At 35.9% G+C, this 16,070-nt stretch overlaps 1 protein-coding gene across 14 annotated transcripts in view; it reads left to right on the top strand.

Annotated features, from left to right (window-relative positions):
• The window catches only part of LOC6038307 (protein lap4), a 139,186-nt gene that overhangs the window by 51,768 nt on the left and 71,348 nt on the right, over nucleotides 1–16,070 (top strand). For all 14 annotated transcript variants that reach the window (XM_038261384.1, XM_038261389.1, XM_038261377.1 and 11 more), the window contains exons 5-6: nucleotides 7,552–8,910; nucleotides 11,828–12,021. In XM_038261384.1, the coding sequence (XP_038117312.1) occupies nucleotides 7,552–8,910; nucleotides 11,828–12,021 (1,553 nt within the window). The remainder of the gene's footprint in view (nucleotides 1–7,551; nucleotides 8,911–11,827; nucleotides 12,022–16,070) is intronic.

The following is a 16,070-nucleotide window of genomic DNA, read 5'->3' as shown; positions in this document are numbered from 1 at the left end:
TTAATTTGCCCATTTTTTTTAATGGCAAATATATAAGCTATCGGGTTTCCTTTATTTATAGGACCATTCCAAACAAAACTCTAGTATTTTACAATGTTTAGCCCTTTTCAAAACAAACTCTCTTTAAAGTACAGTTCGCTTTCGATTCCTCCATTCTCCGGGGGGAACACCAGTTGAAACGCTAAAGCTCACCCAACCAAACTAAAAAGGGAGGACGACGACGACGACTGGGCTGGAGTCGAGTGTTGATGATACTCTTCTCCACCTCTTCCCGCTTCACATCCTGCTCGCTTTGCGGAAACAGGAAAACGGCTGGCGGAAACTCCCGGCAAAAATGAGGGGAGTCTGTGAAAATGAAACAGAGCCCCGCCGCCGGGGGGCGCTTTTTTGATACACATCGCAACCCTATAGTGTGGAGTGGGGTTGTGATGATATACTTTGTTGTTCATTGAAGCGAAGGGTTGGACCTAGCCGAAGGCTAGAGTTTGGGGTTTTTTTTCGAGGGGAGGGTAAGGGGTCGTGCATAAACCACGTGGTCTCCTTAGGGGGGGGGAGGGGGTCCGAAATCCGACCGAAAAAAACCATGAAAAGCCATGGGGGGAGGGGTCGACGGCTGACCACGTGGCCTTTAAAAAAAATCTTTTCTTAAAAAAAAAAAAACAAAAAAATACGCGCTTTGAATTTACTTATATGCATACATTTTTTGTTACACTTCAAAACCATACAATTATTGTGTTTAAAATTATAACTTATATTTCAATGTCATAATATTTTCCAATTCAATATTGAATTATATATTTCGGCAAATTCATATCAATACTTTGAGCCTGTAATTGAATGTACACTTTTAAATACTCATGTAACTACGTTTTGCAAAAGTTTAAAAGCTGTTAAAAAATAAAGTGACAGTATCCAAAGTTAATATACACTAAAAAATGCGTACCAAAATGCAAACACAATTTCATTTTTTTGTTGATGGTATCAAGTAGCTAAAAATGTGCTTACAAATTTTGCATTGAAAGTAGATGTAGTCTTCGATAGTTCTATTTTGGAACAACTTAAAAAATAAATATTGCTGACAATTTTATAAGATTTTCGTAACAAGGCAAAAAACTAAATATGTATTATAAATGAAGTGTCTAAAAATTATTCTCTACGAAAAAAAAATAATTTTCAATGTCTCAGATCTTAGCTAATTACCGTAGCTGGTCCTATAAGTGATCGAAGAATCTTAATCGAAAGATTTCCTTTGGACACATAAAACAAACTCAAGATATCTTGTATCTCCTCTCTCATGCAATTTTTTTTTAAGTACAAAGAAACTAAAAACCCCAATTTCAGGATTATCGCGCAAAATTTCAGTTTCACTACCTCATTAAAAAATAACCAGTAACGAAAAAACGAACGATACATACTTTAAGATTCACCAAAAAAATTGATGAATATTTTGGTCTAAAATATATTCCTTATTTCATGGGTTACACAATTCGGAATGTTATATTACATAACATTTCATAAAATACACGTTTACTATCCATCGTCAAAGTTGTATGTATTTTTTTGTTTTTTTTTTTTTTTATGTCAATAGGGACCATCTCTTGAGCCTAAGAGAAACATGGGCAAACATTTTAGATTTTTAGAGAAAAAAAACGAGCTTCAAGCAAACATTGTTTTTGTTTCTCAATTAATTTAAAGATTAAAAAATAGGGGCCAAAGGTGCCCTTTCCTGAAAATATTAGTTTTTCTTTAAGCTGAGAAAATATACTATACCCTCAACTTCATATTTGAGATAAAACCACTCAAATATATAGAAACATTTAAATAATAACTAAAAAGTTTTAAAGAGTCACTCAAATTTCAAATGCCGATATCAATTTGTGAAATAAATTTGAATTCAATGCCGTCAAGATCAACATAAATAAAATTCATTAAAAAAGATGGAACGGTTTTTTCAACTCGCTGGTTCTCGGGCATAACTCAACCAACCGGGACATTTTTTTTTGAGTGAATTATAAGGATGTCTAGATGATCCTTAAACTTTGCAGAACTCGATATGATCAAATCTATAATTTATGCGATCAAAAACGTCGTTCCAACTTTTGTTTGCTCTAGTAAAAAAAATCCGCGGAGACAAGCCCGAACACCTGTGAGTTGAAATTACCGTTCCAACGTTTTAGGGAGGCTTTGGCATCCGTGTATATTGGACATGCGTTGGGCGTCCCAGTGTTAATAATTTCAAAGATATTGAAAAGATTAAAAAATTAACTTATTTAATATTTTTTTTGTATTTATTTTGTATTTATTTTGAGGTGATATCTCCAACCAAAAGTTGGATCAAAAATCTTAAATCGTAGATAATTGCCTATTTAAACAACTGAAAAAAATTTAAAATAAATTCCAAATTTTAGCTCAATCTTTTTTAAATTTATCAAAACACGTAGTCGATAGCAAAATCAATTTAAAGTAAGAGTAAGACTTAAACAATTTGGATGTCCATGACTAAAAGAATGATTTTTAGCGCGTTTTCTACAACATGAAATCGATTTTCGAGCAATTCTTTACAAAATCGGTCTTTATTCTTAAATTTTTATTTTTGATTTTTTTAATCCGTCTGAAACCTTTTTTGGTGCCCAAGCCATTTTGCATCATTAGTTTGTCCATATAGTTTTCCATACAAATTTGGCAGCAATGAAAATTAAAAAATCTGTATCATTTGAAGAAATTTTTGGTCGATTTGGTGTCTTCGGCAAAGTTGTAGGTATGGATAAGGACTACACTGAAAAAAATGATAAAGGGTAATTTACTTTGCTGATTTTTAATTTCACTTTTTGTCACTAAAACATGATTTGCAAAAAAACATTATTTTTATTTTTTTTAAATTTTGCCAACTTTACAGAAATTTTCAGAAGGGGCAAAAAATTGTTGTTTGAGTTATGAATTTTTGAATCAATACTGATTAAAAAAAAAATCGAAATATTGACCGCAACTTAATTTCAATTTTATTTTTCGATGTAAAATCGAATTTGCAATCTAAAAGTACATTAGTAAAATTTTCATGAAGTACACCGTTTTCAAGTTATAGCTATTTTTAGGTAACTTTTTTTTAATTAGTTGCAGTTATTAATTTAAAAAAATTAGTGCCCATGTTTGCCTAATTTTGAAAAAAAAATATTTTTAAAATGCCGAGAAAATTCTTTGTTGCTAAGATATTGCCATGCAAAGATTTTAAAACAGAAAAATGGATGTTTACTACCCAAACAACCCATACTTTTCTTATGTCGATATCTCAGCAACTAATGGTGCGATTTTCAATGTTTATAAATAAAACTTTCGTGAAATTTTCCGATCTTTTCGAAATCAATATTTTCAAAAAAAATCAAGACTAACATTTCAAAAGGTCGTAATATTGAATGTTTTTCTCTGTCTCTAATTCTTGTATGGAGAAAAAAATTGAACAGCTCGGCTTTTTTGGACACACTGAATCATTGTAATCAATCATGCTTAATTAAAAAGAAAAGTTGCTTTAGTTTGGATTTTTATGAATGTTTGGAATAAAATAAATATTAACTACACGGAAAGGGGATCGATCGCCAAACCAGCGACCGAATTTTGCTGGGTTGATTTTGCTGATATCAGCGAAATTTTTCTCTAAACCAGCGAAATTTTTTGCTGAAAAAGGTGGCTGCGCGAAATCAAATCCAGCAACTTGGTTTCGCTGGTTTGTTATTTCCGAAACGGTTTCTTTTCCAGCGAAAGTTTTCGCTGGTTTGATACACATCCTTCCGACAGCTGTCATAAATGTTTGTTATTGTTCACGTTTGGAAGCGATTTGTGGCAATCGAATTGCTTTAGGGGGTTTTTCAAAACAAAAAAGCATGAAAAAGTTCTGCATCAAGTGTTCAGCATTAAAATACATACTCAACAGGTGATGGTTCTTTTCAATGAAAAGAAGCAGGTGGCAGCAAGAATCGTAGGCGAGGAACTTGACCATGGCCGCGGAACAGTTTGTTCTGTGGCAAGTAAGTACAACCTGGCTGGACTTTCTTTTAATTCTGCTTCCGTTACTGCGAAATCTTCACACGATTCCCAATTAATCTCTGGTTCTCAAATCCTCTGGTTTATTTTGGCATAGGCTTCTGCCGCCAAAAACAAAAAAAACAAACGTCGGTGATAAAAAACGCTGATCCAGTGCAAAAAAACACTGGTCCAGTGGAAACATTCGCTGAACCAGCGGATTTTTCGCCGAAACCAGTAGAATAATCTCCTGGTTGATTTTGGTATGAGCTGCTGCCGCCGGAAAAAAACGGACGTCAGCGATAGAAAACGCTGATCCAGCGTAAAAGAACACTGGTCCAGTGAAGAAATCCGCTGGACCAGCGAATTGTTTCCCAAAACCAGTACAATAATCTCCTGGTTGATTTTGGTGCCCTGCCGCTTTTTCCAAACCAGCGAGAAAATTTTCTGATTCTAGCAAAACTGATCCCCCAAACAGCGACATTTTCACTAAACCAGTGTTTTTTCACTGGTTTGGTAGAATTTATCGGTTTCCAAACCAGCGAAAAAAATTAGCGATTCTAGGTAATTTTTGTGCAGGCTGAGAAATTAGCGACATTTTTCGCAAGTTTTAGCGAACTTTATCGCGATTTGGCGATGGATCCCCTTTCCGTGTAAGAGCTTTCATAACTAGATATTTTCCTTAAAATAAAATGAAAACTATTTTTTTCCTGAAACAAAACTTTTCTATTTAATTAATTTCGATTTTAAGAAAATATTTTAAAGCGCATTTAAATTAAATCATGAATGCTGTTTATATATCAAAATAGCTTTAATTCTTAAAGCATATTTATTCTGGATGCAATTAATTGCACTGCAATTCATAATTTTGAATACATATTAGGGTGGTCCAAATCTGGACTTTTTTGGGGCTACCCCCTGAAATCAAAGATTGACCCATCACTAGGTTAAATTCCAAATTTGAGCTCATTCTGACCACGGGAACCCCTCCCTCCAATCGCTTAAAGTTTGTATGGGAAAAATCGTCAAAATGTATGGAGAAAAGCAACTGTTTTACTTTTTACCTGTGGAAGGCGCCATAGTTATCCGATGCTTACCATTTCTCAAATGTAGAACCTTCATTATATTTAGAACAACTTTCCCGAAGACACCATATTTTTAGGATTTTTCCCGCGAAGTTATTAGCGCCCAAAACTGACCATTTTTGCGCGGCCAGCTGTAAGGGGCTACCTAACAACGATGTTTAATTCCAATTCGTACACGCACGTGCTCTCTCGCCGGTTCAAACTCTCTCACGAGTTTGCTTGCCTGCCTGGCTGCCTGCCTGCCTGCGCGCGCTGTTTCTCTGCTTGGACTTTTGTCGTCGTCGTCGTTTTCGTTTGCTATCTGCTGCGCTGCGTTCCTGGCATGTTTATTATAATTTTCAACTAAAATAGCAGGTTTGTTTTGAGATATATTTGGCATATAAATTCTTAGATTATGTCAAAATTGAAAAAAAGTGCACTAAAAAAAATAATTTGAATAAAAGACTTAGGCCTTGGCTTAGCCTCGTTTAAAAAATTGAAGCAAATGAACAGGATTTATTCGTTTTTCCAAGCATTACAAGCAGTTGTTCGTATATGCTCATTAGAGAGAATGATTCACTTATTTTAAAAAAATCTTCAGGTAATACAAATTTTGTTTTTTTTACTCTAAATATCATCCGACCAACTGCTTGTCCATTCGAAGGCGATTTGATTACAGATTTCAAACTAGCTAGCTCAAAAATCTCTATTTATGAGGCTTTTCTTTTAGACATCGTTGCACTTTTTGGATGTTTCGGAATCGTAAACTTCTAATAATCGTCAAAGGCAAAATATACCGCAATTTGTTGTAAGGAAGTTTTTTTATATTTTCGGCAGATTAAAATATTTTGTATGGAATGAAAAATAATCGTAATCATAGGGCTACGAAAAAACTTCAAATGTTTTCGTTTTAAGCTTTTTTGATAGTATACAAAAGTGAAAAAAAACATTTCCCAAAATCGATGAATTGTCTAAGTGTATTGTTCTTCCTGAAGTTAAAAAAAAGTCTTATATTTTTTCTAGAAGAGTTAAAATCCCAGTCTTGAGTTTGGTATGATACCAAAACTAGAAATAAATTTCAATTACATAACATAACAGATGACAATTCATGGAGGAACAAATTTATCGAAATTTGTATTCTCTCACACACGCTCTGATGATATGATATCTATTGTTAATCACATATTACATTTAATTTTATATCTCGAAATAAATATCTAAATATATCTTGAAAATGATAATAAACATGCCAAGAACGCAGCGCAGCGGATAGCAAACGAAAACGACGACGACGACAAAAGTCCAAGCAGAGAAACAGCGCGCGCTTGTTGGTAAGCAGGCAGGCAGGCAGTCAGGCAGGCAAGCAAACTCGTGAGAGTTTGAACCGGCGAGAGCACGTGCGTGTACGAATTGGAATTAAACATCGTTGTTAGGTAGCCCCAGCTGGCCGCGCAAAATGGTCAGTTTTGGGCGCTAATAACTTCGCGGGAAAAATCCTAAAAATATGGTGTCTTCGGGAAAGTTGTTCTAAATATAATGAAGGTTCTACATTTGAGAAATGGTAAGCATCGGATAACTATGGCGCCTTCCACAGGTAAAAAAGTAAAACAGTTGCTTTTCTCCATACATTTTGACGATTTTTCCCATACAAACTTTAAGCGATTGGAGGGAGGGGTTCCCGTGGTCAGAATGAGCTCAAATTTGGAATTTAACCTAGTGATGGGTCAATCTTTGATTTCAGGGGGTAGCCCCAAAAAAGTCCAGATTTGGACCACCCTAATACATATGTTTTACTAAGTTGCTTGTTTTGTTGAGAGCATTTTTTACTTTCTGTACCATTTCAATAAATTGTTATACTGTTATTATTTACCTTAAACTTTGTGATATCTTACTTTTTCACACTTTTTTTGTGAATTTCTGTTTTTTTTATATATTATTAAATTGGTTTTAATGGTGTTACAGCACCTACACAAATTAAAATGTTTTCTGTTTGACCCAATGTCACCCCCTCTAAAGGGTGAGTTTGAGTTAATTTTAAAACGATTGGCATTTATGAACGGTGTGATTATACTAGCCATATTCTGGGAAAATGTTGGTAAATTCAGAAGCATTCCCCAACAATATTTATTTCGATATAATTTGAAATGTTTTTATTGTGTTAAAATAACAACAGTTATATCGTTTTTTGACCAAAAGTCAGCACCACTGACGGTACATCATTTGTGGATAAACATTTTTGAAATCTATACTTATTTTGTTTTTTTTTTAAGATTTTTCACCTGGGAGGAAAAAGCCACGTGGCCATATAGGGGGTCAAAAATTCTCCAAAAAAAGGCCACGTGTTTTATGCACGACCCCTAATGAGTGATAAGCTGCTGCCCTGATCAAATAAAAGCGAAAATTGGGGGAGACTATTAACTTTAAAGACACAATATGGTTTGGCTAATGAAGTGTTTTGTTTTCTTTTTTGCAGCCTGTCGAAGCTGGAATCGCTGGAGCTGCGCGAGAACCTGCTCAAATCGCTGCCGGAGTCGATCAGCCAGCTGACGAAGCTGGAGCGGCTCGATCTGGGCGATAACGAAATCGAAGAGCTTCCGGCGCACCTCGGCTATCTGCCGTCGCTGCAGGAGCTGTGGCTCGACCACAACCAGCTGCAGAAGCTGCCGCCGGAGATCGGGCTGCTGCGCAATCTGGTCTGTCTGGACGTTTCGGAGAACCGGCTGGAAGAGTTGCCGGAGGAGATCGGCGGGCTGGAGCACCTGACCGACCTGCACCTGTCCCAGAACCTGCTGGAGGTGCTGCCCGACGGCGTCTCCAAGCTGACCCGGTTGACCATCCTGAAGCTGGACCAGAACCGGTTGCACACGCTCAACGAGAGCATCGGCCAGTGCGTGCACATGCAGGAGCTGATCCTGACGGAGAACTTCCTGAACGAGCTGCCTTACACGATCGGCAACATGACGATGCTGAACAATCTGAACGTGGACCGGAACTCCCTCGTCTCGGTCCCGAACGAGCTCGGCAATTGCCGCAGCCTCGGAGTGCTCAGCCTGCGCGAGAACAAACTCACCAAACTGCCCTCCGAGCTGGGCAACTGCGCCGAACTGCACGTGCTGGACGTGTCCGGCAACCGGCTCCAGTATCTGCCGTACTCGTTGGTCAACCTGCAGCTCAAAGCGGTGTGGCTCTCGGAGAATCAGGCGCAACCGTTGCTAACATTCCAGCCGGACGTGGACGAAGCGACCGGTGACCAGGTGCTCACGTGCTTCCTGCTCCCCCAGCAGGAGTACGTCCCGGCCAGCCCGGAAAACCGCGGCGACGACACCGACTCCGAGGACTGGGAAGAACGCGAAGCGTCCCGAACCCACTCCGTCAAGTTCAGCGAAGATTCCAACGTCGACAAAGACACCCCCTTCGTCCGTCAAAACACCCCTCACCCAAAAGAACTCAAACTCAAAGCCCACAAACTGTTCGCCAAGGAGAAGAAGTCCGACGACATGAGCGGAGGAAATCTGGACACCCTCTCGGAAGAGTCGTCCTCGCGCCCCTCCCAACTCAACAAAGCAGCCGCAGGAATGTCCACCATGGACGACATTCAGGGCGTCGCGAATGAACCCATTCCGGAGGAGGAGGACGACGCCGGAGGGCGGAATGTGGTGACGGAGGCGGAGCATGGCGTTGGAGGGGAGGAGGACGGGTACGAGAAGCGCGTTGGGTTCGATGTGAACGACGAGGAGCGGTACTACGAGCAGGAACAGCTGCCCGAGGATGGTGAGGAGGGGGAGGAGGAAGAGTCGCACGAGAAGAAGCCCGTGTCGAAGTTGCATCGGAGGTGAGTTTTGAAAATTGAACAATTACAAAAATCTAAATTTTACAAATTCACCGGATTAAAAAAAGATAAGAATCATACAAAAAAACAGCTACATTCAAAATACTAAAAATCGCAAATAACATGAATGACCAAAATAACCCAAATAATCAAAACTACCCGAACTACCAAAATTACAACAATCACCAAAATTACCAACGTTAAAATGACAAAATTTGAAAAAAAGTTTAGAATTGACAAATTTATAAACTAAGAAGAATTAAAACAAAAAAAAAATCAAGAATTTCAGGAGTTTAAAAATTCAAGAGTTTCAACAGCCTAAAAATAAATAAAAATAGAATTTAAAGAATTAAAAGAATTTAACAAAAATAATTGACAAAATTTTCAAAATTGTCAAAACTGTCAAAATTTCAAAATTTCAAAATTATCAAAATCGACAAAATTGCCAAAATTGCCAAAAATTTCAAAATTGCCTTATAGTCAAAAATGTCAAAATTTTCAAAATTGCCAAAATGTCCAAATTGTCAAAATTGTCAAAATTGTCCAAATTGTCCAAATTGACAAAATTGTCAAAATTGTCAACATTGTCAAAATTTCCAAATTGTCAAACCGACAAAAATTTTAAAATTGCCTAATGATAAAAAATGATAAAAATGTAAAAATTGTCAAAATTGACAAAATTGACAAAATTGACAAAATTGACAAAATTGACAAAATTGACAAAATTGACAGAATTGACAAAATTGACGAAATTGACAAAAATTTCAAAATTGCCTTATAGTCAAAAATGTCAAAATTTTCAAAATTGCCAAAATGTCCAAATTGTCAAAATTGTCCAAATTGTCCAAATTGACAAAATTGTCAAAATTGTCAACATTGTCAAAATTCCCAAATTGTCAAACCGACAAAAATTTTAAAATTGCCTAATGATAAAAAATGATAAAAATTTAAAAATTGTAAAAATTGTCAAAATTGTCAAAATTGTCAAAATTGTCAAAATTGTCATAATTGTCAAAATTGTAAAAATTGCCAAAATTGTAAAAATTGTCAAAATTGTAAAAATTGTCAAAATTGTCAAAATTGTAAAAATTGCCAAAATTGACAAAATTGACAAAATTGACAAAATTGACAAAATTGACAAAATTGACAAAATTGACAAAATTGACAAAATTTACAAAAAATGTTAAAATTTTCAAAAATGTCAAAAAATTGTCAAAATTGTCAAAAGTGCCATAATTGTCAAAATTGGCGAAATTTTCATAATTGTCAAAATTGTCAAACTGTCAAAATTGATAAAATTGACAAAATTAACAAAATTGTCACAAATGTCAAAATTGACCAAATTGTCAAAATTGTCAAAATTGTCAAATTGTCAAATTGTCAAATTGTCAAATTGTCAAATTGTCAAATTGTCAAATTGTCAAATTGTCAAATTGTCAAAATTTTCAAAATTTTCAAAACAATTTTGACAATTTTGACATTTTTTTTACAATTTTGACAATTTTGTCAATTTTGACATTTTTGACAATTTTTGTTAATGGAGCACCCGATTCGAGTGGTAGAAATGACAGTTCTCCCATAAGGAAGGCATTGTAGAAAAAAAGCAAAAACTGCTCCATTGTCAAAATTGCCAAAATTGACAAAATTGCCAAAATTGTCAAAATTGTCAAAATTGACAAAATTGAGAATATTGACAAAATTGACAAAACTGACAAAATTAACAAAATTTACAAAATTGACAAAATTTAAAAACTTTAAAAAAATTAGAAAATTTACAAAATTTACAAAATTTACAAAATTTACAAAATTTACAAAATTTACAAAATTTACAAAATTTACAAAATTTACAAAATTTACAAAATTTACAAAATTTACAAAATTTACAAAATTTACCAAATTTACAAAATTTACAAAAATGTCAAAAATGTAAAAAAAATCAAAATTTACAAAAATAGTTAAAATTTTCGAATTGTCAAAATTAACCAAAGTGACCCAAATGACAAAAAATACCGAAATGTCAAAAGTTGCCAAAATGATATAACTGACCTTAATGACCCAAATGACTAAAATGACCCAAATGACTAAAATGACCAAAATAACCAAAATAACCAAAATTATCAAAATGACAAAAATTGACAAAATGTCCAAAATGACTAAAATGACCAAAATGACTAAATTACCAAAATTACCAAAATGACAAAAAAAAAAAACAAAGAAACCAAAATGACCAGAATTGCCAAAATTACTAAAATGTCATAAATGACCAAAATGACCAAAATTCTAAAAATGACCAAAATGCTCGAAATGACCAAAATGACTAAAACTACAAAAAATGCCAAAATGATCAAACTTACCAATATAACCAAAATGTCCAGAATGACCAGAACGCCCAAAATTACTTAAATGACATAAATGACCAAAATGACCTAAATGACCTAAATGATCAAAATGACCGAAATGATCAAAATGACCAAATGACCAAAATGACCTAAATGACCCAAATGACCAAAATGACCGAAATTAGCAAAGTGACCAAAATGACCAACATAACCAAAATGATCAAAATGTTGAATATTGACAAAATGTCCAAAATGACTAAAATGACCAAAATGACCTAAATGACCAAAATGACTAAAATTACCAAAATGTCAATGCTCAAAATGACCAAAATGACAAAAATGGTCAAAATTACCAAAATGACCAAAAAATCAAACAAATTGACCAAAACTACTTAAATGACAAAATGACCAAAATGCCCAACATGACCAAAATGCCCAAAATGACCAAAATGACCGAAATTAGCAAAATGACAAAATTGATCAAAATGATTGATAACATTTTTAAAATCACAAAATGACAAATTTGCTTTAAATTTACAAATAAAAATTCCACTCTACAATTTCTCAATCAATTCTTCCAGAGACACGCCCCACCACCTGAAAAACAAGCGCGTCCACCACGGCGGCATCTCGGACAAGGCCAACTCGCTGGTGCTAAACTCGCTCAAGCTGAAGGAACCTCCGGTAGCTCTCCAGCAGCAGCAGCAGCAGCCTCCTCCGAAGCTGTTGGAGGAACCGGTGCTGGAAACGGTCCAGGAACCGGCTGGCGGTGATGGTAAGTAGAAGCTTCTAGATTATGACTTTTTTCTTCTTACTTCGTTCATTGTGGAGAAGCTCGAAACGACCACGGCAATTAATCATCATCGTCGCATAGTTTATGGTCTTGCCGCCGCGCCGCAATCGTTACGGTTATCTCGGGGAACGGACGGCGGAGTCACCTTCGTACCATTATTATTAGAGGCGAGCTACCTGTTGTCGGTGTCTCGAGTACGAGATGTCGCAATTAAGTCGCTTACCTGAGCTGCAACACATAAAAACGCAGACCAACACACGCGACGGGGTGGTTCTGGCGAACGGGACACACCTTGGAGAGAGACCCGTAGTTAAAAGAAGAAGAAGAAGACGGCTTAAACCAGAATTAGTGTTTGTCGAGTTCCTCCTCGCTGCTATCAGTGAGAAGGCCGCAAATAGATATGTACGACGACGGCGAACGACAGTCGTTTCGTTGATAATGGGTTGAGCATACACGAGAGTTATTGGGGGAGAAAACGAGATAGCAAAGTGAGGGAAACGAGACAGAAATACTCCTGGTGGAAAAAATATGTTTTTGATGAAATTGCTGTCCACTTCATAACAATGGATTAAAACAGATTTTTGAGTTTTTGTTAAAACTTTTATTTTGTATTTCTCTTATCCCCTCAAAAATTTGAGAATTTTCCTTATCCTCTGAAAACTGGAGAATTTTCCTTATCCCCTTAAAAGGTGGAGAATTTCCCTTATCTTCTGAAAAACTGGAAAATTTCCCTTATCCTCTGAAAAAGTGGAGAATTTTCCTTATCCCCTTAAAAAGTGGAGAATTTCCCTTATCATCTGAAAAACTGGAAAATTTTCCTTATCCCCTTAAAAAGTGGAGAATTTCCCTTATCCTTTGAAAAAGTGGAGAATTTTCCTTATCCCCTTAAAAATTGGAGAATTTCCCTTATCCTCTGAAAAAGTGGAGAATTTTCCCAATCCCCTTAAAAAGTGGAGAATTTCCCTTATCCCCTTAAAAAGTTGATCTTTTTGCAATTTTCATTAGACGAATACCCCAAGCCAAGGGTTCGTCACCATATCAGCCTACGGGAAACTATTTAGAAAATATTTCGCTACCTTTTACCGTGACGAATGCCTTCTCCATCGTTGTCGTCGTCGCCATTCCGAGCAAAACCCGACAACTGCCTCTTGGTATGGTGCAAAATTTGCGGTCGAGGTAAAACTTTACCCAAGTATTTTCTGCATTTGTAAGAATGGGACTGGAATGGGGAAAAGCGGTTGGGTTGGTAAGGGGAAGGGACCAGATTTACTTTGAAGTGTGTGTGAGCTAGAACGTGGAACACACGTGTACTTGATTTTATTTTTACCTTTTTGTTTTGCGGAAAGTTTGCTGGAACTAAACTTGGAATAAGCATGCTAATCTCTCTTTGTCTGGAACTGTTTGAGAAGTTTTCAGTTTAGTTTTGCTTCTATATTATAATTTGGCTACGTACTCGAAAACACATTTTGCCTCAAGGGCTTCGTTTGTCTCATTGTCTCACACTATCAAAATTAATCTTAAGCTTCAGTGAATCTAAAATGTCTATTAACTGGAATTGTCTACGAATTCAAATCTACAAACAACTGTTTTTGTTTGGTTTACAAAATCTAACCAGTCAAACTTGTTTCACATCTCTTATTCAAATACAAATGTCCAAAAAGCACAACTTGTCCCACTTTTCTGTGGAAGCTATAAAAAAGGTCCAATTAAACAAACTTTTCCAAATCGTAACCGGGTCTTGATAACAGAAGAGATAGCGTTTGTTTACTAGAAAAAAATATTACCATTTTATAATCATGAAAAGCCAAAATATCCATGCTTGTCCCATTTTGCGGAAAATGAATAAATCTGAAAATGTCAATGGACAGCGGTTGTCTCAAGATTGCAAACCCCAAGTTGCGTAAAATTTTCTGATTCGGACAAATAAACTTGTCTCTCGTTTTTCATGTTTTTACCGAAATGTCCAAATAGCACATCTTGTCTCATTTTGGTGTCATAGCCAAGAACGGTCAGGAATATAATTTTCTTGACTGATTTTCAATTGAAAATACCATGCCTAGAATATCGTCCTTGTCGCAAAAAAATTCAATTAAATCTTCACAAGCCCAAATAGACGAATTTGTCTTACCTTTTCCTTTTGACAAATCGCTTCCGGGATTGTCCAATAAGCATAACTTGTCCCACTTTTTTGTCATAAACATGGATGGCCAGAAATTTAATTTTCATGGCTGGTTTTGAATTGAAAATGTCAAGACTTCAATATTGTTCCAAAAGTTGTTGATTCAAATTGAACATGTGCAGCTAAAGGAGTTTGTCTCACCTTTTATTTCGACAAAATCGCTTCCGAGATTTGCCATCAAGTGAGGCAGCTTCAGTGATATTTCCAACAATTTCCAACTCATTTTATTTGTTTGATTTGCTTTTTCAAACAAATCAATCTTGTCTTACCTTTTTCATAATTTAGCGGAAATGTCCCAAAATCACAACTTGTCCCACTTTGCTATCATAGCCAGAGACGGTCAGGAATCTAATTGTTTTGACTGATTTTCGAAAAAAAAAGACATGAATATTGTTTTTGTCCTACATGTTTTCGATTCGAATTGAACATGTCCAACTAGACGAGTTTGTCTCACCTTTTCTTTTGACGAATCGCTTGCCAGATTAGTAAATAAGTGAGACAGCGTCAGCGTTAGTGTCAACAATTTCCTACACATTATATTCGTTTCCTTAGTAAATATGAACAAATCCTACTTGTCTCACCTCTCGCTTAGGTTAACGAAAATGTCCAATGGGCACCACTTGTCCCACTTTTCGGACAAAAACGGCCAGAAATTTTGTTTTCTTGACTGATTTTGAATTGAAAATGGCTAGACTTAAATATTGTCCTTGTCCCAAAAGTTGTCGATTCAAATTGAACATGTCAAACTAGAAGAGTTTGTCTCACCAATACTGTTGACAGAATGCTTCCAAGATTTGTCAAGAAGTGAGACAACATCAGTGACAGTTCCAACAATTTCCAACTTAGTTTATTTGTTTAATTTTCTAATTTAAACAAGTCAAACTTGACTCAAGTTTCTGTTTTTGAACGGCAATGTCCAAAAGCACAACTTGTCCCACTTTTCTTGCGAAGCATTTTTGTTGACCAAATTTCTATTGAATATGACATCACTATTGTTCTTGTCTCATAATTTATCGATTTAAACTCAACATGTCCAACTGGACGAGTTTGTCCCACCTTTTCTGTTGACAAATCGCTTCTGGGATTTGCAAAGAAGTGAGACAGCGTGTCATCAATTTAACAACTAATTATATTCGTTTCATTTTTCATTTAGAACAAACCAAACTTGTCTCACCTCTCTCATATTTTATTGGAAATGTCCAAAGAGTACAGCTTGTCCCAATGTTCTGTTTAACACCGGTCAGAAATCTTTTTTTGATTGATTTTAAATTGAAAATGACAAGACATGAATATCGTCTTTGTACCACAAGTTATCGATTCAAATTGAACATGTCCAACTGGACGAGTTTGTCTCACCTTTTGTATTTGACAAATCGCGTCCGAGTTTTGCCAACAACTTTTGAATTGCCAATTCGAACAAATAAAACTTGTCTCACCTCAATCTTATGTTAACGGAAATGTCCAAAGAGCACAACTTGTCCCACTTTTTTGTCGTAGCCAGGAATAGTAAACGATCAAGCTTGTTTGACGGAGCTTCGAAGGAACATACCATTACAATTGTTCTTGTCTCACGAGCTATCGATTCAACCTCAATGTGTCCCAAATGGACGAGTGTGTCTCAACTTTTTTTTTGCGGCGAATCGCTTCGCTCCACCAAGTGAGACAGCGTCAGTGACAGTGCCAAAAAATTGGACTCATTGTATTCATTTCATTTGGGAATTAGAACAAACCACCTTTTCTCACATATATTATTTTGACTGAAATGTCCAATGAGCACAACTTGTCCCATTTTCGATTAAATATGATGTGACAATCATTCTTGTCTTCACACGTTATCTATTCAAACTCAACA

Source organism: Culex quinquefasciatus, chromosome 1, assembly GCF_015732765.1.
Source record: "Culex quinquefasciatus strain JHB chromosome 1, VPISU_Cqui_1.0_pri_paternal, whole genome shotgun sequence".
NCBI classification, from domain to species: domain Eukaryota; kingdom Metazoa; phylum Arthropoda; class Insecta; order Diptera; family Culicidae; genus Culex; species Culex quinquefasciatus.
Note: the sequence above shows the minus strand (reverse complement) of the source record. Positions and strands in the feature narration are given on the sequence as shown.